The sequence below is a fragment of the Heterocephalus glaber genome, unplaced genomic scaffold (genome assembly GCF_053883595.1).
Source record: "Heterocephalus glaber isolate CG9 unplaced genomic scaffold, H.glaber_assembly_v1.0 deba00000594, whole genome shotgun sequence".
Taxonomy (NCBI): domain Eukaryota; kingdom Metazoa; phylum Chordata; class Mammalia; order Rodentia; family Bathyergidae; genus Heterocephalus; species Heterocephalus glaber.
The window spans coordinates 20,709,790-20,731,235 of record NW_028258151.1 but is presented as its reverse complement, the minus strand read 5'-3'; the positions used below and the strand labels follow the sequence as shown (position 1 = coordinate 20,731,235).

The window sequence follows — 21,446 nt, the reverse complement described above, 5'->3', positions numbered from 1 at the left end:
TCACCAGGTGTGATGGTGTATACTTGGGAGGCTGAGGCAGGGGAATCACTGCAATTCTGAGGCCAGCCTGGACTATGTAGTGAGACCCTGTCTCCAAAATCAAAAATAGAAAAGAAGAAAAAGAAGTAATAGTCATAGTTAGGGCTTTCAGGCCCCAGATCCAGCAAGGGGGCAGCGGGTGGGGTGGCATGGTGGGCTTCAGGAGTAAAGGCTGGCGGAGTTCTCAAGGCAGCCTCCACTGGCCATGGACCACCAGGAGGCGCTCTTGTCACATGCAGCTCCTGGGGAGAACGAGAGCCCTAACCACAGCAGCGGGCGCCCCACAGGGGCCCAGTGTGAGTGCTGCGCGGGTTCGGAGAGCATGATGTGCAGATGGGGAAAAACAGCTTCTTGAGGACGTGTCCCTGGGACCCAGTGTTTTTCCTTCTTGGGCTGCGCCTGGCTTCTGGTGCCAGGAAGCTGTTATCTCAGCCGGGGTTAAGGAAGCCCCAGGGCGGCTTCAGAGGGATTAAGCATTCTGCTGAAACAGGGATATTTGGTGGGCCTGAAAAAGCCATTTTAGCAAGAATCTCATCTCAGCCAGGTCTGGCCCTGTTCTTGGAACAGGCGCCTTTGAGGTCTGCGGGGCCCTGAGACCCAGTTGTGACTTCCCAGGGAGGGAGTCCTAACCTGGTTTCTGAAATCCAGAGGCTGCATGTGTTCCTGTGTTTGTGTAGATGTAGTATACACACATGTGCACATAGTGTCCTGTTCAGGAGATCACTGTGCGTGTGTTTACGTGTCTGCCGTACACGGGTATACGTGTGCGCCCATGTGACCAAATTCTCCTTTGGGAACTCTGTTTTGCTCCCAAACGGACTGTCAGCACAAACTCTCCCCCCTTTCCCTGTAGTAAGAAATTCTGCCCTGGCCCAGGTGAAGGGCTGGTTTTTGTCTCTGTAATCGCAGCTTTTAAAAAAATGTTTCAAATCCTGCACAAAGCAAGGAGCACTGAAAAGCACAATACAAACGTGCACGCCCTGTGCCTTCTGGTAGCGAGCATACCAGGGAATTGTCCTGCGATGCCTGTGGTTGGGAACCGTGTGCTGGGGCGGAGGCCTGGGGGATGAGGTCATTGCTTACGGCTTCCTCCCCTTGCTGCAGAGGCTCCCTCAGCCCCGGCCCGCCACAGTGACCCACCCTCCCTCCACCAGCTGGATACTGCACTGCCTGGGCTTTATGCATCCCCCCTCCACAGGCCTCAGTTTCCTAGCAGCAAAGTGAAATCCTGTGGGGACCCTCTGGGCCCCTGTGATGGCCCTTGGTGGATATCCCTCTCCACAGAACAAGGTCAGGGCCTGTCCTCAGCTCCACCAGGTCCCGGTCCTTGTTCTCACTCAACATGCTCCCTGAGAGGCCCATGTTTCCAGCTTCTGCTGTCCACACTCTTTAATGCCATGAATGCCCCTTACTGGCATAAGTACAATTCCCGACATGGTGTCATGTTTGGTACTGTGTTGGTGTTTGTGTCGTGTTTGGTTTTGTGCTGTAGGCACTGTGCTGAATCTGCTGTAGCACTAGTGTTTGTACAGAGTTCATGCTATGTTTGGTATTGTGTTGTATTGCTATAGCACTGGCCTCAGCCTATGTCTGGCTGGGTGTCACCCGGACTGTATTTGATCCTGAATCCTGTGTCTGCTAGGAGGGTATCAGTTCTATACTGGCCACTGCAGCCACTTACCAGGATCCGTCATGTGTGCGTGCTCTGACCTTCTCCCTAAAGACTTGTTTGCAGGGAAGAAAGGAGGCTCCCAAAGGCTGAGTCACTGTACCCAAGGTCAGGGACCAGCGGACGGCTCAGGTTTTCCATTAACAAACCCAAGGTCTGGTTCCCTACGTGGTCCACACCCCCTGCTACCAGAGATCCTACAGCTGGCAGCGCTCCATCCCTCGCGGGTCACTGCGGGATAACTTCCTGCCCAGTGGTTTGCCCCATGCTGTCACTTTCTTCCTCCTTGGTTCCAGGGCCCTCTTAGGAGATGTTCTCTCTCCTCGGGACATTGTTCTGCCAGCAAATATTTATTAAGCACCTACTGTATATATTGGGCTCAGTGTCCAAATTGAGTGTGGAGAGCAGGATATAGGCTTCAGGTCTGGACCCTCAGGGCACTGTATGCATGCAGGTCACACCCAAGTTCCATCTGCCTGGAGCCCCTCTGGCTGGGCTTTAAGAACAGATAGACTTAGTGCTCCAGCTCTGTGCACAGCCCCAGGGCACTGAATGGCCTGGCACAGCTTGCTCAGCAGGATGTGGGGTCACTCCCTAGAGCTTGTGGGAAGGTCCCTCACTCACTCCATCTAGTTCTATGTGGAGCAGAGGGGAATGTAGGGCCCAGGACTGCCATTGGAGCAGGTAGGGTCCTTAGGACTCAGGGCCATTGAGAGGTGGCCTTTTGGCTGGGCCCTGGCCTTAGGGTGTTGATGGATTTCTAAACATTTACTGAAGTGCCGAGCTGCCTTCCTTCCCTCCAAGATGAGCATTCTCATCAACATATACCACTGAGCCCACGATTAGGAGTGGCTGATGCTGGGCAGGGCTCTGAATGCCCTCTCTGATCAGTTTGTTAGAGAAGGTGCTGGTTGGCTATTGGGGTGCTGTGGTCTGCTTGGCCTGTGGGGGGCTGAGAAGGGCATGGTGGGATTTGGCACTGGATGCCTTGTCCCAGGAGGGCAGAGCATGGTCTGAGGCTGCCCTAGTTGTCATCTAAGATTCGGGGACACTCCCTGGAGCCCTCAGCAGAGCTGGACGGGCCTCAAATATCTGCTCTGGAGCCTATGTTTAGAAACTAAACATACAAACGCATGAGTGTCCACCTGGTATCTGGTCCTGCACAAAGGGCTGTCGAGGCCACAGCTACTGGCATTCACTTTTGTGATGGCAGTTGTATGAGTCTGCTGGGGTTGTGTAAAAAAGAAGTATAGACAAGGTAGCTTAAACCAGAGACATTTCTCTCTTACATTCTGAAGGCTGAAGGCTGAGGTGGGGCAAGGCAGTGCTAGTCCTCCTGAGGCTGTGAGTGACGAGATTATTCAGGCCTGTGCCTGGTGTCTGGGGAGTCTGCTGGTGACCTCTGGGGCTCCTGGGCTTGCAGATGCACCAGCCCCCTACCCCCACCCCCTTCATCCTTACCTGGAGTCCTCCCTACATGTTTTTGTGTCCAAATGTCCCCTGTGATAAGAACACCAGTCATGCTGGATGGAGGCTTACTCTTATCTTGCATCTGCAAAGGCCCCATTTCCAAATACGGTTATACTCTAAGGTCCTGGGGGTTGGAAGTGACTCAATTCAACCCATAGCTTTCATCAGAGGATGCTTGAACCCAGGGGTCTGTGAAACTCAACTCAGCCTGGCTGCCTGTTTGTGTAAATAAATTTTATTAGCTTTTATCCACGTGCACTCATGAACGTGTTGTCTCTGGCAACTCTGCCGCTTTCACATCAGGGCAGAGATGGTGGCCTAAAGAGCCTCAGCGCGTACTCTCTGCCCTCCAGGGAAAGTTGGCCATGCCCATTCTGAACTATTTATTCAGCCAGGTGACTTCTAAGACAGCGGTAGCTGATGCTTTTAAACTGGCATCTAAGTTACAGTTGTTTCCGTCTTTGAGGTGCCCGGTATGGCTGTGGGGATTTTGGTTCTCTAACCGATCTCTTTTCTTTTTGGGTGTTTCAAGTTTGATCTGACTTCGGACTTACAGTGCACTTAGTAGAAGTCCACACAGTTCCCAGATGTCTTCCCTGGATTGCCCAGTCATTTCCACTCTGTCTCATTAGCATCACTGTTTTCTCTCGGTATGTAAATATACTCATGTGGGAATTTTCCTGAGTCAGGCTGGAGCCTATGTTGTTCATGTCTGCAAAGGCCCTATTTCCAAATGGTCACCATCCCAGGTCTAGGGGCTGGGGTTGACTCAGTTCAACCCATAGCACCCGTCATAAGATGTTTTAATGCAGGGGTCTGTGAACCTTGGCCAGTGTGTGCTCCAGAATAAGAGGTCTTCTACTGAATCCAGGATGCCAGCCCCATGGGATACTTTGCATCTGCCATGGGTATTTGGGTTCTTCATTGTCCCAGTGTATGCAGCTGCTTCAATCTCAGTGTATGTGGTTGTTACACAATTTGGGACTCCTTGACCCAGAGCAGCTGCTGCCTCCCCTGTATGGTCTTCTCAACTGTGAAGGGTGGACATGGCAGCCTAGGGACAGTCACCTGACTCCCACTGTGAGATATAGCACCTCTGTGGGCCCCAGACAGCTGAGTCGGGAGCTGGGGTGGAGGCAGCATGGCAGGGTGTCCTCACCACTATGGACATTATTTACATTATTCAAAGCTGGACCCTCTGCAACCTCTAGCTTGGGGGAGTGGACTTGGGTCAGCCACCAGCATGCCCCAGAGGCAGCTGCTTATGTGGAGAACTTTATATGGACTCAGCAGAGCCATGTAAACAGTATCCACAGCCATAACTTGACCTTCCCTGAGCACATGGGGTCCTATGTGCAGTGGGGTCTCCAGGAGATCACGCTCTGTGACAAGATGCCCCCTGGGAAGCAGTACCTGGCCTTGGGTTGTCTGCTGTGGGCCAGGATTGCTGTCTCCATCGCATGAGTCCAGGGCAAATGGGGCAAGAGGAGCCTGGACAGGAACAGGAAGAAAGTGTGCAAGACAGGTGGGACCTCCCCAAAGGACATATAACCCAGTCCTCTGTGTGAGGACCCAGAACTGAGGGCAAGGTCTGTCCTTTGGGTGGCTGTGCAGACCAAAGGCCACAGCCCACGTGGGCTTGAGGAGTGGGATGGGAGGTGGGGGTTATCCTGCTCCTAATCCCTTCTCCATCATGGTACTTTCGTTCATGTCTCCCAGGTGCTCCTGTGTCCATAAGAGTGTGAGTACATTGCCTGAAGGAAAAGGGGAGGGGCCCTGCTTTACATGATGGCAGGGCTTCATGGCCCCAGGAGACCCCCCTAATGGCCAGATGGAAGCCCTGGCTTGAGAGTCTCTCTGGGTCCCCACACCCCCGCCCTGCTTGATTGGCTGGGTCTGGGCCCTGACCACTTGTTTGGAGGCTGTTCCTATTTTCCAGTTATACATGTGATATTTTAGGGCATGAAGTGGGGGTCAGTACAGCATCTTAGAAAATACACGTACAGGCTCTGTGCAATAGCCCAGGGAGAGGCCTGGCTGGTATGACCCCTCCAGTGCCCACTTATAGCAGGCCTCACTGTTGCTGGGCTGGGTGTGTGGGCAGGGCAGCTGTCAGCACAGGGTCATGTGCTTGGGCCCTGTACTCTGTAGACTGGCCAGCATCTCCTAGACCTGCCCTCCTAGAAGTACCTGGGCCCACTTCCTGTCTAAAAGGTCCATACCGCTGGCCAAGGGAATAGGGGAGGTGCTGGGATGTCCCATCCCTCTGGGGAGAGGCAGGTAGCTGGGAACCCTAGGACCTGCATAGGCCCCAGACTGCCCTTCCAGCACCTGGTGTGCAGGGCATGTGTGTCACGGCACATGTGTGCTTGTGTGCGTGGTTTCCAGGTCCCTCTCCCGAGACCATCAGGTCCTCAGTGGTCTCACATTCTCTGCTTTCCCCATCTCACCCCCTTCTCTTTTCTTCGTCTTTTCAGAAATTGTGATGATCAGCTCCAGGTTGGTAATGAGAGCTGGTGTCAGCCTGGGTTCCAGCGCAGGCACCATTGGGGTTGAACATGGGGTGCTGCTGTCTCTTTGGGGGCCCAGGTCCAAGATAGTGTAACTGTGGAGCACCTGTGTCAGCAGAAAGGGCTTTCTGGAGCTGACGCAGGAGCCCCCCATCCTTCTGGCGAGTGACAGCCCTATAGGGGTGGAGGGCTCTGGGTAGGGTAGGCAGCCTTCATGTATACCCAGGCTGCTCATAGTCCCACGGGCACTTTGTTCTTGGCCTTGAAGGACTGGCTGGAAAGCATGTCTGCATGAGGCGGACTCAGCTCCCTGGCACTTCCTGTTTTTCTCTCCTGCTTTCCTTGCCATCGTCTTCCCTTAGGCCCAGGACAAAAGTCAGACCTGGGGCGGGGGTGCCTGCTGTGGGGCCCTTCAGCTTCTGCACTGGGGTTTAGTGGGATTAGAGTGTGCCGGCCGTGGGGACAGGTGTTTCCTTTATGCTCTGCCCGAGGGCTGGAGAGAGCCTTGTCAGTAAGTGCCACGTTCGGTGGGGGTCTCCAGTTCAGGGTAGCTGAGGGGCCGGGTTTTGTTAGGTCCTTGTTTTTACATCTGACCCTGGCCAGCTGGAGCGCCTTATTTTAAGCACAGGGTAACAGCTGACATAACAGAGTGGGGCTGACTGAGCAGGCTGCCCTGGCACCCGCTTTCCAGTGGGGCACCCGGGGGCTGCCCAGGGAAGTCGTGGGGATAAGAGGATGAGCCTGGTGGGGCCCCAGGGCTGTGGGGCACGGCTCCGCTGGGCCCACCAGCTGTCTGCCTGGACAAGTGGGCTGCCTGAGTGGAGCATCGCTGGGCAGGGGCCTGGGGAGGGGGCTGGGCAGGTGCCTGAGTAATCTCCCCAGGGCACTGCATTCAGACAGCTCTGATCACGTTCTTGGCCTCCCCAGGTCACACAGAACGAAAACCAGAGGCCCCGGCTGTGCGCCATTGAAGCGTGTCATTGTGTGACTTCGAGGGTGGGAGGGAGGAAGGGGGCTCCATGCAGCTTCACAGGGTTGAGGGGCCACCGCTCAAGCACCTAGGTCCCCCCATCCCCCTGCTTCACTGAGCTGTCAGAGCCTGGCCTGGCAGCTCCTCCCACTACATTTTCTGTCTCCCACTTTCAAAGCTGTATGATGGCCAAGGATAGCTGTGGGATGCTTTGCTGGGGTTGGGACATGGGCTACTGGCAGCCTCCTCAGTAGCTAGTGGGAGATGTTCTAAAGTCTGAGGCCAGCAAGCGCACCTGGAGCTGGCCATCAGCTCCTGCTGGGATGAAAAGGATTGAATTTTACCCTCAAGTTTCTTTAGGTCATGACATGTGAGGATGATGGTCTCTCCGAACATGCAGGTCACAGTCCGGTCAGGCTGCTGGCCTCTTGGGAATGTGTATCCTGGACCTCCAGTCTGCGTGGCTTTGTTTTCTTTTGGGTAGTGGCCATGAGGCAGATGTCCCTGCCTGGGGGCTTGGAATAAGGGTGCTTTGTGTGGGTTTTCAGGTGGACCCAGTCACCATTGGGCAGGGGAAAGCCCTGTGCTTTGAAAACCCAGCTGGCATGTTCCTAGCGGCAATGCTATTTTCCAAGCTCGGTCATGGTCAAGGTGGATAAGTAGCAGATTAGAAATAATACACCCTGGCCTGGTCTGGGTGCCACACGGAGAGGAGAGTGTTATAGACATGCACTACAGACACACACATGGGCAGGCACACAAACGTGTGGAGACACAGGCCAGACATATGTGGATGCACATACTTGCATGGATACACACATCACATGTGGAGACACAGGCACAGACATGTGGAGATAGGCATCCTTATGAACATGTGTGTATGTATATGTGTGTGTGTGCATTCAGTTTCATACATCTGTCTGCAGACACATGAGTACACTCACCCCTGGACCTGGGTCTGGTAGGGAGCAACACCCCCTCAGGTCTGTGTTCCCTCTGCACCTTTTTTAAAAATTTTATTTTATTGGTGCATTTTAGGTATACAACATAATAACATCCATCATTGGAAATTTGCACCTTTATATAATCTCTCTTGGTTCTTATTTTTTCCCCATTCCCCTGCCCTCCCTTCAAGCCATCTATCCCTCCCTATTTACAAAGACTTTGTTTCCAGTTTTTCATTTTCTCTATTCCCTCCTTTTTTTCCCCTCCCCTTCCCACTTCTCCTTCCCTTTTGCCCCTTTTCTTCCTATTTCACATTATCTATTATACCTTTTAGTCCTTATTTACATTTTCAGTTTCTCACACTAGAGAAACTATTCGGTATTTACACATATGTGTTCTATTTATTTCACTCAAGAGTATCACCTCAATGTGCATCCAGTTAGCTATAAATGTCTCTAATTTTTCATTTTTTATGGCTGAGTAGTACTCCATTTCATTTTTTAAAAATCCCACATTTTCTTTATCCAGTCTCCAGTTGATGGGCAATTGGGCTGTTTCCAAGTTTTAGCTATTACAAACTATGCTGCTATGAACATGGGTGCACATATATTACTGTGGTCTGATTCTTTTAATTCCTTGGGGATGATACCCAGCAGGGGAATAGTTGGGTCAAATGGAACTTCCAGTCCTACTTCTTCGAGGTATCTCCATTCTGATTTCCACAGTGGTTGCACCAGTCTACACTCCCACCAGCAATGGAGCAGGGTTCCTCTTTCCCCACAACCCCGCCAGCATTTGTTATTGCTTGATTTCATGATAGCAGCCATCCTTTCTGGGGTGAGGTGGAATCTCAGCATTGTTTTCATTTGCATCTCTTAAATGACCAGTGATGTTGAACATTTTTTCATATGTTTATTTGCTATTTCTACTTCTTTGTCTGAGAAATATCTGTTCATTTCAGATGCCTCTTTTTGGATTGGGTCTTTAAATGTGGGAGGTCTGATTTTTTTTAAGTTCTTTATATATTCTAGATAGTAGACCTTTGTCTGAGGAGCAGCAGGTGAAAAATTTTTTCCCACATTGTGGGTCGACTCTACACTCTGTTGGTGGTTTCTCTTGCTGTGAAGAAGCTTTTTAATAAGAAGAGATCCCACTTGTTGATTGTTTGTGCTAGTTCATGGGCAACTGAGGTTTTGTTCATAAAGTCTTTTCATACACCGATGTCTTCAAGAGTTCTACCTAACCTCTGTTCCAGCCGGTTCAGCTTTTTTGTTTTAATAATTAGATCTTTAATCCATTTCAATTTTAGTTGAGTGCATGGTGAGAGATATAGGTCTAGTTTTAGTCTTTGGCAAGTTGAAACCCAATTTTTCCAGCACCATTTATTAAAGAGGCTATCTTTCCTCCAGTGATGGTGTTTGGCTCCTTTGTCAAAGATGAGGTGGCTGAGTGTGTCTGGAATTGCTTCTGCATCTTCTAATCTGTTCCACTGGTCCTCAGGTCTGTTTCTTTGCCAGTACCATGCTGTTTTTATCACAGTAGCTTTGTAGTATAGTTTCAAGTTGGGGGGTTGTGATACCCCCTGCCATGTCTCTGTTGCCTAGAATTGCTTTTGGTATTCTAGGTCTCTTGTTCCAAATGAATTTTTGAATTGTTTTCTCAAGGTCCGTGAAGTATGCTGCTGGAATTTCAATTGGGATTGCATTGAATTTATATAGCAGTTTTGGAAGTATGGCCATTTTCACTATGTTGATCCTTCCTACCTAGGAGCAGGGGATGTCTTTCCATTTTCTGATATTGTCTTCATTCTCTCTTTTCAGAGTGCTACAGTTTTCAGAGAAGAGGTCTTTGATTTCTTTTGTTAGGTTCATTCCTACGTATTTCAGTTTTTTGGATGCTACTGTGAAAGGAATTGTTTGCCTCATTTCCCTCTCAGTGAGGTCTGTTGTTTGTGTAGAGGAAAGCTATTGATTTTTGTGTGTTGACCTTGTAACCAGCTACTTGACTGAATTTGGTTATTAAGTCTAGGAGACTTTTGGTGGAGTTCTTGGGGTCTCCTATATAGAGTATCATGTCATCTGCAAATAATGACAATTTGACTTCTTCATTTCCTATCTTTATTCCTTTTATTACTTTCTCTTGTCTAATTGCTGTGGCTAATGTTTCCAAAACTATATTGAACAAGAGTGGTGATAGTGGACATCCTTGTCTTGTTCCTGATTTTAGTGTGAAAGATTTCAGTTTTGGACCATTTAGTATGTTATTGGCAGTTGGTTTTTCATAGATGGCTTTTATCAGATTGAGGTAGAGACCGTCTATTCCAATTTTTGGTAGCGTTTTCATCATAAATGCATGTTGGATTTTGTCAAATGCTTTTTCTGCATCTATTGAGATGATCATATGGTTTGTGTCCTTGGCTCTATTGATATAGTGTATTACATTGATTGATTTGCATATCTTGAACCATCTCTGGATCCCTGGGATGAATCCCACTTGGTCACGGTGTATGATCTTCTTGATGATCTTCTGCATTCTATATGCCAGTATCTTTTTTTTTTTCTCTCAAAAACAAAACAACCAGATTTATTTAGTTTAACATTTCTACTGATCTAAAGAGAAAGATACCGGACTGGGGATGTAGCTCAATGGCACTGCAGCTGCCTGCCAAGCACAGGTCCTGTGTTTGATCCCCGGTACCAGAAAAAGAGAGAAAAAAAATTAAAAATAAAGAGATAGATGTGAAAGAAAACCTAAGACATACACACAAGTGCCCACCCCTCTGAACTTAAGATAACCTAAATAAAAAATGTAGGGACAGTCCTGTTCAACAAAGTAAGTTATCCTCGCTTCTGGAAGATGTTTCCATGTCCCATTCCACGTCCTCTTCCTCTTGCAGCCACTTGGGCCTTTAGAATAGCAGCTTTTCCCCGGCCAGCCCCTGAGCCTTGGTTTTTATTTTTCATGCTCTTTAACATGGGTGCATTTTTCAGCATGTCAGGCAGTATCAGAAAGTGGATCTTGCTGCCACAGATGTATACCTGCTCCAGCTGTGCCACTCGGCCATCTCTGTATGTGACTGTGATGTTGGACATCTTGGATAAGGCACTTGACTTTCCCAGCCTTCAGTTTTCTCACCTGGCAATTCATGTTGTTCTCTGCTTCAATGAGCTTCCCCCGATATACTTCACCAGTGTTTGTCTCACATGTCACAATGTGGCCCTCAGCCTCATGGAGTACTTTAATTGGCACACCAATAGACATCTTGACAAGGGAGAATTCGACTGGCATCTCCTTTTCCTCCTCCTCTTTGGGGCAGGAAACTAGTACAGAAGATAAGAAGGCGAAGGTGTGCAGAAGGTGAATCTATGCCAGTATCTTCTTAAGGATTTTTGCATTTATGTTCATTAGTGAGATTTGCCTGTAGTTCTCTTTTTTGATTGGGTCTTTCTCTGCTTTGGGGATCAAGGTGATGCTTGCTTCCAGGAATGAATGTGGGACTATTGCTTCCCTTTCAGTTTCATCGAAGAGTTTAAACAATAGTGGCGGTAGCTCCTCTCTAAATGTCTCATAGAATTGAGCAGTGAAGCCATCAGGACCCAGGCTTTTCTTTGTTGGTAAGTTTTCAATTATGCTTTCAATTTCATTGATTGATATTGGGTTGTTTAGAATTTTTAGGTCATCTTCATTCAACTTTGGTAATTCATCCGTGTCTAGGAATCTGTCCATTTCTTCTGTGTTTTCCATCTTCTTGGCATATAGGTTCTCAAAGTAGGTATTGATGATCCTCTGGATTTCCGCTGGGTCCATTGTAATTTCATCCTTTTCATTCCTAATTGCATGCATTTGGGCCTTTTCTTTCCTTTTTCTGATAAGGTTGCCTAAGGGTTTGTCAATTTTGTTTATTCTTTTGAAGAACCAACTCTTGGCTTCATTGATTTTTTTATATCGTTCTCTTAGTCTCCACTGCATTGATTTCTGCTCTGATCTTTATAATTTCCTCCCTTGTATGACCTTTGGGTTTGTCCTGCTCTTGTTTTTCTAGAAGCTTGAGGTTCAGCATCAGGTTGTTTAATTGGGCTCGCTCTGTTTTCCTAATATGAGTATTCACTGCTGTGAATTTCCCTCATAAGACTACTTTCATTGTGTCCCATAGATTCCAATATGTTGTATTGCCATTGCCATTTAATTGAAGGAACTGTCTGATTCCTTCTTTAATTTCCTCTGTGACCCATTGTTTATTCAGAAGTGCATTGTTCAATTTCTACGTGTTTATGAAATTCTTGTGGTTTCTTTTGCTATTGATCTCCAATTTCATCACACCATGGTCTGATAATATACAGGGGATAACTTCAATTCCTTTGCACTTACTTCAATATGTTCTGTGAGCGAGTATGTGGTCTGTTTTGGAGAATGACCCATGTGCAGCTGAAAAGAATGTGTATTCTGATTTTGTGGGGTGCAACACTCTGTAAACATCTGTTAAGTTCATTTGTTCAAGAGATTGAGTTCTAGTATTTTGTTGCTTGTTTTTTTTCTAGTTGATTTATCTATTTGTGACAGTGGGCTATTGAGGTCACCCACTACTATTGTATTAGTGCTTGTATGATTTTTCATGTCTGCTAGTATTTGGTTATATAGTTGGGCACACTAGTGTTTGCTGCATATATGTTTAAGATTGTCTTCTCTTCCTCTTAGATTGTTCCCTTTACAAGGATGTAGTGTCCTTCTTTGTCTCTCTTAATCAGTAGTAGTTTGAAATCCACTTGATCTGCAAAGAGGATAGCTACTTCTGGTTTTTTTCGCATTCCTGTCCCATGGAGTATTGTTTTCCACCCTTTCAGTTTCAGTCTATGAGTTTCTTTTTGAATTAAATGTGTTTCTTGTATGCAGCATAGTGTTAAATCTTGCTTCTTGGCCCATTTTGCCAGTCTATTTCTTTTGATTGGTGAATTGAGACCATTAACATTGATGGTTATAACTATACGTATTGACTGATCTTTGTCATGACCTTTTCTTTTTGTTGAATTCTCCCCCTTTCATTTAATTTCTTGTCGTGCCCGATGGATTCATTCTGCTGGGTTTCCTGGGGTTGTGATCCTCATTGTCTTTTCCTAGGATATTGTGTAAAATTTTTTTGGAGTGCTGGTTTGGTATTTATGAAGTTCCTAAGGTGCCCTTTGTCATGAAAGTATCTTATTTCTCCCATCAATTTTGAAAGATAATTTTGCAAGGTACATCAATCTGGGTTGGAGGCTGTTTTCCTTTAGAGCTTGGAATATGTTGCTCCAAGCTCTTCTTGCCTTGAGGTTTTACCTTGAGAAGTCTGCTGTGATTTTGATGGGCTTTTCTTTGTATATGATTTGTTTCTTTTCTCTCACTGCTTGTAGAACTTTGTTCTTCTGTTGGCTTTCTGGAATCTTAACAATTATATGACTATGTGTAGATTTTTTTTTAACAAGGCTAGTTGGAGTCCTATATACCTCACTTATCTTTATGTCAAGTTTTTTTCCCCTGCTTGGGAAGTTTTCTACCATTACTTCTGTGAACAGTTTTTTATGTCATCTCCACTCTCTCCTGTTTCTTCACTGAGTCTGATCAGTCTTATGTTATTCTTCTTTGCATTGTCTAGCAGCAGTTGGATTGATTTCTCATGGTGCCTTACAATTTTAAAGCAATTTTTCTTTTCCTGGTCACTAATTGCAATCTTATCTTCTATATCTGATATGCTGTCCTCACATTGGCTCATTCTGCTGCATAGACTTTCAATGGAGTTTTTAATCTCCTGAAAATCTGTTTGCATCTGTTTTATGGATTCCATTTGTTTCCTATGTTGGGGTTCCATCATGTTCCTCAGCTCCTCTCTAGATTCATTAATCATGTCTTTACTATGGGCACAATCTCTGCTGTTATCTGAGAAATTATTTCTGATTTCATTTTTTCCAGATCCTCTTTTGTTGCCTGTTCAGGGAGTCCAGGTGGTTGAGTATCAGACGTTCCATCTCGTTTCCCTTTGGGATTTTTGTAGGTGATCTTGAAGTGTGGTTTTGAGGCTTGTTTACATGTCTTCTTATTTTGGGGGGGGCAGGGGTGTGTGTATGTGCTGGCACCTGCGTGGCTCACCTCCTCTGTGCTCAGAGTGGTGGCACGTCGGCCCAGAAGCCTCCTCCTCTGTGCTGGGAGCGGTGGTACATTCTCCCTCTGCATATTTAATCCAGAAACTGCAGGAGAGGCAACCTGGTCAAAACACAATGTCAGGTGTGTGCTGCAGATGCAGGCCACCCTTCTTCTGGTGTGAGATGACTTGGTCAGTTTCTGGGTGCCCTGTGCTGAGAATAACAGTGCGCTCAGAGCAGAGTTTGGTGGGAGGACCTGGAGAAAGGGGGGCATCTTTGTTTCATTTTAAATATCTGTAGCTGGGACCATATCTCTTTTCCCTGATGGCTCTCTGAGGTCTGCTGGGGAGGTTCCAGGACAGTTGATGCTGGGCATGGGGACTGAGTAAGGGTCAGGTCTCGCTCATCACTCTGTACTGCCAGCAAGGGGAGGTCCCTCCATCTGACAAATGGATATTAAATTTTCACAAATGCTTTTTTTATTCATCTCTCTTTTTTTTTTTTTAGTACTGGGGATTGAACTCAGGACCTTGTGCTTGTGAGGGAGGTGGTGGAACCACTGAGCTAAATCCCCAGCCCTTATTCATCTTTTGATAGGATCATGTAGATTTTGATTCTGTAGACTCTTCCTGTGATGAATTGTATTGTTGATTGATTTTCAAATGTTAAACCTGCATTCCTGGATAAAAACCAAGTTGGTAATGGTGAAGTGTTCTTTTTGTGTAGGCTTTGATTTGTGTAGGCATGATTTGCTAAAATTTTGCTAAGAAATATTGCATCTAAGTACATGAGGAGTGTTGTATAGGGCTTTCTGATAGTGTGTTAGGCTGGAGTGATGCATGAATTGGGAGGTGTTCTCTATCCTTCTGAAGGAGACTGTAAAATTGGTCTTATTTCTTCTGTTTGGTGGATTTTTATTAGGAAAGCTGTTTTCATTAGAAGGCTGTTAACTAGATTTTAAATTCACTTAATAGCTACAGTATATTCAGATTATCTACTTCTTAGGTAAGTATTGGTATTATGTGTACATGAAAGAATTTGTTCATTTCACCTAGATGTTAGATTTATTGACATGAAGTTGTTCATATTACATTATCTTCTAAACATTAATAGAGTTTGTAGTAATGTATCTTATCTCATTCTTGGTGCTGATAATTCATGTCTCTTTTTTCTTTTCTATGATTAGTTTGGCTAGAGTTTTAATTTTTTATGTCAGCCAACTAGTTTTTGGCTACATTGAGTTTTTTTCCTTTTGGTTGGTTTATTTCTGCTCTGATTTTTTCTATTTCTTTATTCTATTTGCTTAGTTTTAACTTACTCTCTTTTTTCCCAGCCTCTGCAGATAGAAGCTAAGGCTTCCCTGGCCTCATATGGATTCTTGGTGTCCTTCATGTTTCTCTAAAAAGACTTCTGGCACATCCCTTGGGTTTTCACCTATCATTTTCTCCACATCCAATCTACTTTCTAATTTCTTCTCAGTTTCTTCCTTGAATGTGGGTTGTTCAAAAGTATGTTCCAAACACTTGGGGATTTCCAGATATCATTACATTATTAATTTCTGCCCTAATTCACTTGTGGTCATAGAAAATACTCAATGTGACTTGACTCTTTTAAGCCCCAAATATGATTTATCTTGGTAAATATTCCATTGTGCACTTGAAAACTGTATTGTGCCATTGTTGGGAGGCTGTTTGGTAATTATCATTAGTTTGGTGACAGCGCTGTCCACATCTGTGGTGTCTTTATGATTTTCCATCTCATTGTTTTATCAGTTGTTGAGAGGGCAACAGAGTCTCCAACTGTGATTGTGGACATGTTTCTTATTCTTTCAGTTCTAGCAGATTTTGCTCAGTGTGTTTGTTGGGTGCAATCCCATTAGAATTGCTATGTCCACTTGATGAATTGACATGTTTATCATTATGAAATTGCCTTCTTTATCCCCAGAAATTTTCTTTGCTCTGAAATCTGATTTATCTGACATTACCTTAGCCATTCTGAAATTAGTGTTAGCGTGCTGTATCTTTTTCATTTATCTTACTTTTAATTGTGCTCCCTTATATATTTGTCTGAAAGAGGGTCTTGCTATGTAGGCCAGGCTTTTCTCAGACTTGCAGTGTTCCTGCCTCAGCCTCCCAAGCACTGGGATTACAGGCATGCACCACCACACCCATCTTAAGTGTGTTTCCAATATGAAGCATATAGTTGAGCCTTATTTTGTTACTTCTTTTTTTTTTTTTTGGTACCAGGGATTGAACTTGGGTCCTTGTGCTTGCTCAGCAGGCAGCGAAACCACTGAGCTAAATCCCCAGCCCCAGTTGAGCCTTATTTTGTGAGTCAAGTTAAAATACTTCTCTCCTATTGGGTAGGGCAAGTGTATCTGCATTTATTAATATGACTGATATTCCTGGTCTCAACTGTGTCTTAGTCTTTTATAACTATGTGTATTTTGTTCTGTTGCTGTGAGTAGTTTGTAAGGTGTGTATTTGTTACTTTTTATAAGTATTTCAGTATTTAGAGAAGGCCTGTGTTTTTGTTCTAACTGTCACATTCGCATCTACTCCTTATTCCCTGGTCCTCATTGGACCTTTTACTTTCTGGCTTGTGGATCTATATTTATATTCTCATTTCCAAATGCTGCCCACACTGCCAGCAAGGGGGCTTCCTCTATCTTCCTCTTTTATGAGTTTCAAAGCCCACAAAGCTTGTACTTTGAATACTCAGAGAGAAAGGAGGCAATAAGGATTTAGGAGTGGGGTAGTGATTCTCAGTAGAGAGGGGTCCTAGGTGGGCTCTACAGGTGATAAGGGTCTCTGTGACAGGGCAAAGGACCAGATTGGGGGCTGGGAGTCATGTTCCCTGCAGGTGAGATGGCACACATTAAGCTCTTAAGCAAAACCTGTGGCTGGCATGAGTAGAAGGAGCCATGAAGAACCTAGCATGTCCGGAGCAGGAGGCAGAGGGTAGAGGACAGGGGAGGGTAAGGTAGCGACATGGGGACACTCCTGGGCTTTTGCACTGCAGAACAGGAGCCTAGGGTGTGGCATGGTGCAATGTGTGATGATGTGGGGTTGGCAGCAGTAAAGCAGGCAGGTGTGAGGCTCACAGCTGGGGGTGCTATGGGCCTGTCTCTGTTCTGACCACTGGTTGTGGCATGTAGGCCAGAAAGGCTGGGAAAGAAGTTCATTTCATGTCAGGGCTCCCCTGGAGAGGTGGTCTGAAGAGGCATCACTCATTCTGTCAGGTTCTGTTTCTTTAAAAACAAAACAGAGTCAAGTGTGGCATCATGGAGAAATTAAGGAATGGTGTGGGTGATGTATACAGCTCTATGTATTTGTCACATTATTTACTGGAGTCTTATGTATCTTGGAAAGATTACATATCGGACAAAGAAAGTTCCAGCCTAACGGAGATGCTTCCTTAGCAGCTTATATGCCCTTTTTTAGACTTGTAGGTCCAATTGGGGTGTTCTAGGGGGACATATTTACATGTCTTCAAATGGCTAAATTCTGCTAAGACATCTCAGCACTTTGCCAATCCCTTGGGAAAAAGACTTCTCAAGATGGTTTTATAGGTATGTTGGGGGAGGCTGGATACAATGATCCACTTCAAGGCAAGACTGCTTACCACATCACAGATGGGTCACACCCATCTCAACTATGTGTGCACACAGGCATCTCTGACTCTGGGCATGGGCTGCATGTGCTCAGACCTCACATGCATGTGAGCACGCACACACGCACACACACACAACTAACTCACCTTTTGTGTATGTGTCTAAAGAAGGGGTGCTGCTTGACTCGGGGCAGAGTGAAGACACATTTGGAGGAAACAAAGGGGGCCCTGTTCCCCGCCCATATCCTTGATTCTCCCAAGGTCCTCTGGCTGAAAAGTCAACACTTTGGAGGATGTTTGGTGACAGGTGCTGGGTTCCTGGACAGGACCTGTTTCTTCATCTCAGGCTGCCTCCAGAGTGGGTGCCAGAGTACTTCCTTTGGGCAGGATCAGCAGGGCAAACTCTAGTTAGTGGCTTTTAGTCTCTACCTCTGGTCCCCAACAGTGTGGTGGCCATCCACCAACAGGTTATAGCACCTGACCGTGCTACCGTGAACCCTTTGTTACAGCTTTGCTCCACTGCTCTAGCAGAACCCCATAAACTAAGACAGTCACCTTTCTGGTCTCCGAGGCCTCTAATAAAGACTTGTCCTTAGCTGTGGAGCTTCCTTTTTTCCTAACATTGTGCACTGGCTGGGCACTTCCTATTTGGCAGTCTGTCTTCTGCTTTCCACTTTTTCAGGTCTACAAGGACAGTCCAAGGTCTCCATTTTTTCTACCCTAAGAATAAGAGCTCACCTCCTAGAGATTTCTTAGTATTTTCTCTGTAGATGATCATTTCACCTACATATAAAGATTTTACTTCTACCTTGCCAATCCTATGCTATTTGTTTCTTTTTATTGCCGGACTATTTTGGTTTGGGCCTATGTTTCAAAGTTTAATGGATAGATGAAGAGTAGGCATATTTGCCCTTGTTCCCCACCTTAGGGAGAAAGCATTGTATCTTCTCCATTCATATAAGGCGTTCTTGCTGGAAGTATGGAGTACATGTCTTTGATCTGTTGAGAAGGTTCTGTTCTACTTCTAGTCTCCTGATAGCTTTTACCATGAACACCTGTAGCATGTAGTCCAATACTTTTTCTGCAACTACTGACAGGATCATATGGCTTTTTCCTTTCCTCTGTTAAAATGATGACTTACGGGGTGGATCTTCCAATGCTGAACCAACACTGCCATCTCTATAATAAAACCTCTTACTACATACTGCCAGATCGAACTTCTAATAGTTTGTTTTGTTAAACAAATTTTTATTTATGTTCATACTTTTTTCTTCTATTATCTTTATCCAATTTTAGCATTAGTACAATGTTGATTTCCTAAAATGAGGGGAGAAGTATTCCTTCTTTTTTCTGCTTTAAATGTTTGATATAATTTATCAGTTAAAATGTATATGAGCCTGTTGTTGTCATATAGGTAGGTTTTCAAGCTAAGAATATACTTCCTTTAATAGATGCTATTCAAATTTTATATTTCCTCCAGAGTCAGTTTCATTAATTTGTCTTCCAAGGTACTTCATAGAAGTTGTCAAATTTATTTCAAAAAAGATTTTTGTAATATGCTTTCTATATCCTTTTAAATTCTGTAAAATCTGTGGTAATGTCCTCTAAATCTTGATATTGTAGTTTTTAAAAAATGTATAATTGATATTGTGTAATAGGAAGAAAAGGTCTAAAGGAGCAGGGGAAGTGGGAGGGGTAGGGGAAAGGAAAGAAGGGAAAAGAAAAACTATGAGAGAAGGAAAAAAATGGAAACAAAGTCTTTGTAAATAGGGAAAGGTGGAGGGGGTGAAGGGAGGGCAGAGGAATAGGGAAAAAATAAGAACCAAGATGTCATGTAAAGGTACAAGATCCCAATGATGAATGTAACTGTATTTTATACCTAAAATGTTCCAATAAACTTAATGGAAAAAAAAAGAATAAGAGCCCAAGCTGTAGTGACCCTTGGGTGCCATGTATCCCCTCTCAAGTCCTGGCCAAGGTAGGTCCTGCTTGCAAAGAGCATCTTGACCTGCCTGGGGTCCAAGGCACTTCAAGTGACTGCTCCCCATGGACCTGGGATGGACACTCAGCGCCTGGGATTGGAAACAAGAGGCACCTGTGTGCCAAGGCTACCCTTCCAGGGGCCCAGTGCCCTAAACCTGGCCTAAGACAACTGGTAGGCAGTGGATGTGAGAAGTGCCATGTGGCTTCATGGTGCTGAGTTTTTCCTTTCCAGTGCCATTTGGGGCAGGTGAGCCCTTGTGGAATCAGGGGCTTCTGCTCCTCAGCAGCAGCATTTGCTCCCAGAATGAACGCCACAGGGCAATAGGAAGGAAATCTCATTGCCTCCTTAAACAGTGTCCTGGACTTGCTGATGGGAAGACCTGGGTGGATGTTGGCCTTGGAAAGGAAGGTAGGCAGGCCTGGCAAGGCAAGGATCCCAGAACTACCACCAGGTGGGAGCTCAGCATGGCTGGGAGGGTCTAGGTATGGTGTTGCCCCCTGCATCTTCAGCAATGGCCCAGAATAGGGGTCAGCCAGCACTTGGTGTCAGAGGCCAGAGTCATGGGCAGTGAGGCCAAGCCTCTCCTGTGTTATCCCTTAACCCTTGCCAGCACTGGGCTTGCTTCCTGCTAGTGCTTCCTGGGAAGAATCACAGTCCTGTGGTGGAGTTCTTCTATGCCACAGTGTCTGTGTCCTTGCTGTCACCTCAGTGCCCCCTCCCCTGGTTGGTATAGATGGGAGGTGGAAGCCACTGACACTAGGAGCATCATAGCCCCTCCAGTTCTTCACTGAGCAGCTGGAGTGTGGAGAATGGGGCTGGGAAGCAGTGGATCTTGGCTGCTGCTGCTACAAGCTAGTGATGGGAAGGAGCCTTAGATGGGAGAGGGCGGGCTTCACAGAGCCCCTTGGCTGACAGGCAAGGTGGGCAGGCAGCACTAGGCTCACCCTGGGGCCAGGGTAGAAGCAGGATTGGGGTCTCCAGTGTGAGGTTTGGATGTTTGCCCTCCACCCCAGGCCTCATGGAGCATTCATTTCCTGGGTCTCAGGCTCAGGGCATGACCCAGCGCCAGAGCTGGCTTTGGGAGCTCAGGACATGAGTGAGGGACAAACATCAAGGCTAACACACTGATAGCCTAAAAGCCAGGAAGAGATAGGCGACGCCATGACTGGGCAGGGCTCTCGGGAGGGGGCTGCCCTGGCCCTGCTTTTGAGCCCGGGTGGCTGTGTAGTATCAGTGGGTTTGGTGGGCACAGGATGCCTCAGGGATTTGGAGCAGAGATGTTGATTACTGTGTATGCGTGTGGGATTATTTTTCTTTTAATCTTCAAAAACCAGATCTTTGACTTAGCTTATCTGTCTTTTTAATAGATTAACATTTTTAAAAATTATCAGTTGTTGTATACATTTCTTAGGTTAGTCTTGTTTTTTGATCTCTTGGCTTAGATTTAGGTCTGTTGAGGTCTAAGTCACATGGGGAGAATTTTCCCCTCCTTTAGATACCAGGTTCAATAGGTCCTGAGAAATTCTTACAGTCATAAACCACCCTGAAATCCAGATTTAGGATGGTTCCATCACCCCCAAAATCCCTTGGTACCCCATGCTGCCAGACCTTCCCCACACCCCAGCACCTGGTAAAGCAGCAGTGTTTCTGTCCTGCGCTCTGTCTTTTCCAGGTATCATGGGAATGGAATTCTGCAGCATGGACCCCTGTGCCTGGCTTCCATCACTTAGCATAATTCATCTGAGGTTCATCCATGATGTCGTGGTCTGTATTCGGTAGTTTGTTTCCTTTTATTTGGAAAGAATAAAATGTACCACAATTTGTTTATCCATCCACAGGCTGATGGACATGTGAGCTGTTTCTAGTTTTCAGCTGTTATGATTTAAACTGCCATGAATGTTGCACACAGGTTTTAGAGTAATCATGTGTCTTCATTGCTCTCGGGTAAATCCCTAGGAGTGAGATTGCTGAATCATGGAGTTGATGCATCTTTCCCTTTCTGAGAAACTGCCAAATTGTTGTACAAAATGGTCATCCTAGCTTTCACTCTGATCATTGCTGCACAAGCGTTATGGCCGCTATGGTTCTCTCCAGCACTTAGTATTGTCTGCTTTTTAAGTTTTTACTGTTCCAA

The 21,446-nt window shown here is 46.0% G+C and overlaps 2 protein-coding genes across 13 annotated transcripts in view; one reads left to right on the top strand and one right to left on the bottom strand.

The window, feature by feature from the left end:
• The window catches only part of Kcnq1 (potassium voltage-gated channel subfamily Q member 1), a 360,400-nt gene that overhangs the window by 66,484 nt on the left and 272,470 nt on the right, over positions 1-21,446 (top strand). The window lies entirely within an intron of this gene.
• LOC101725291 (small nuclear ribonucleoprotein Sm D3-like) lies at positions 10,029-10,953 on the bottom strand. Its single transcript, XM_004852107.3, has 2 exons — positions 10,739-10,953; positions 10,029-10,695 (listed from the first exon to the last, which is right to left on the bottom strand). The coding sequence occupies exons 1-2, from the start codon at positions 10,889-10,891 to the stop codon at positions 10,441-10,443; spliced, it is 408 nt and encodes a 135-aa protein (XP_004852164.1). The 5' UTR covers positions 10,892-10,953; the 3' UTR covers positions 10,029-10,440.

What these genes read in the sequence shown, in the direction of transcription:
- LOC101725291 (XM_004852107.3), bottom strand. Translation starts at nt 10,891, where the DNA reads ATGCCAGTCGAATTCTCCCTTGTCAAGATGTCTATTGGTGTGCCAATT. An exon ending in AGAACAACATGAATTGCCAG is followed by an intron (nt 10,696 to 10,738) that starts GTGAGAAAACTG and finishes GCCTTATCCAAG; the next exon opens with ATGTCCAACATCACAGTCAC.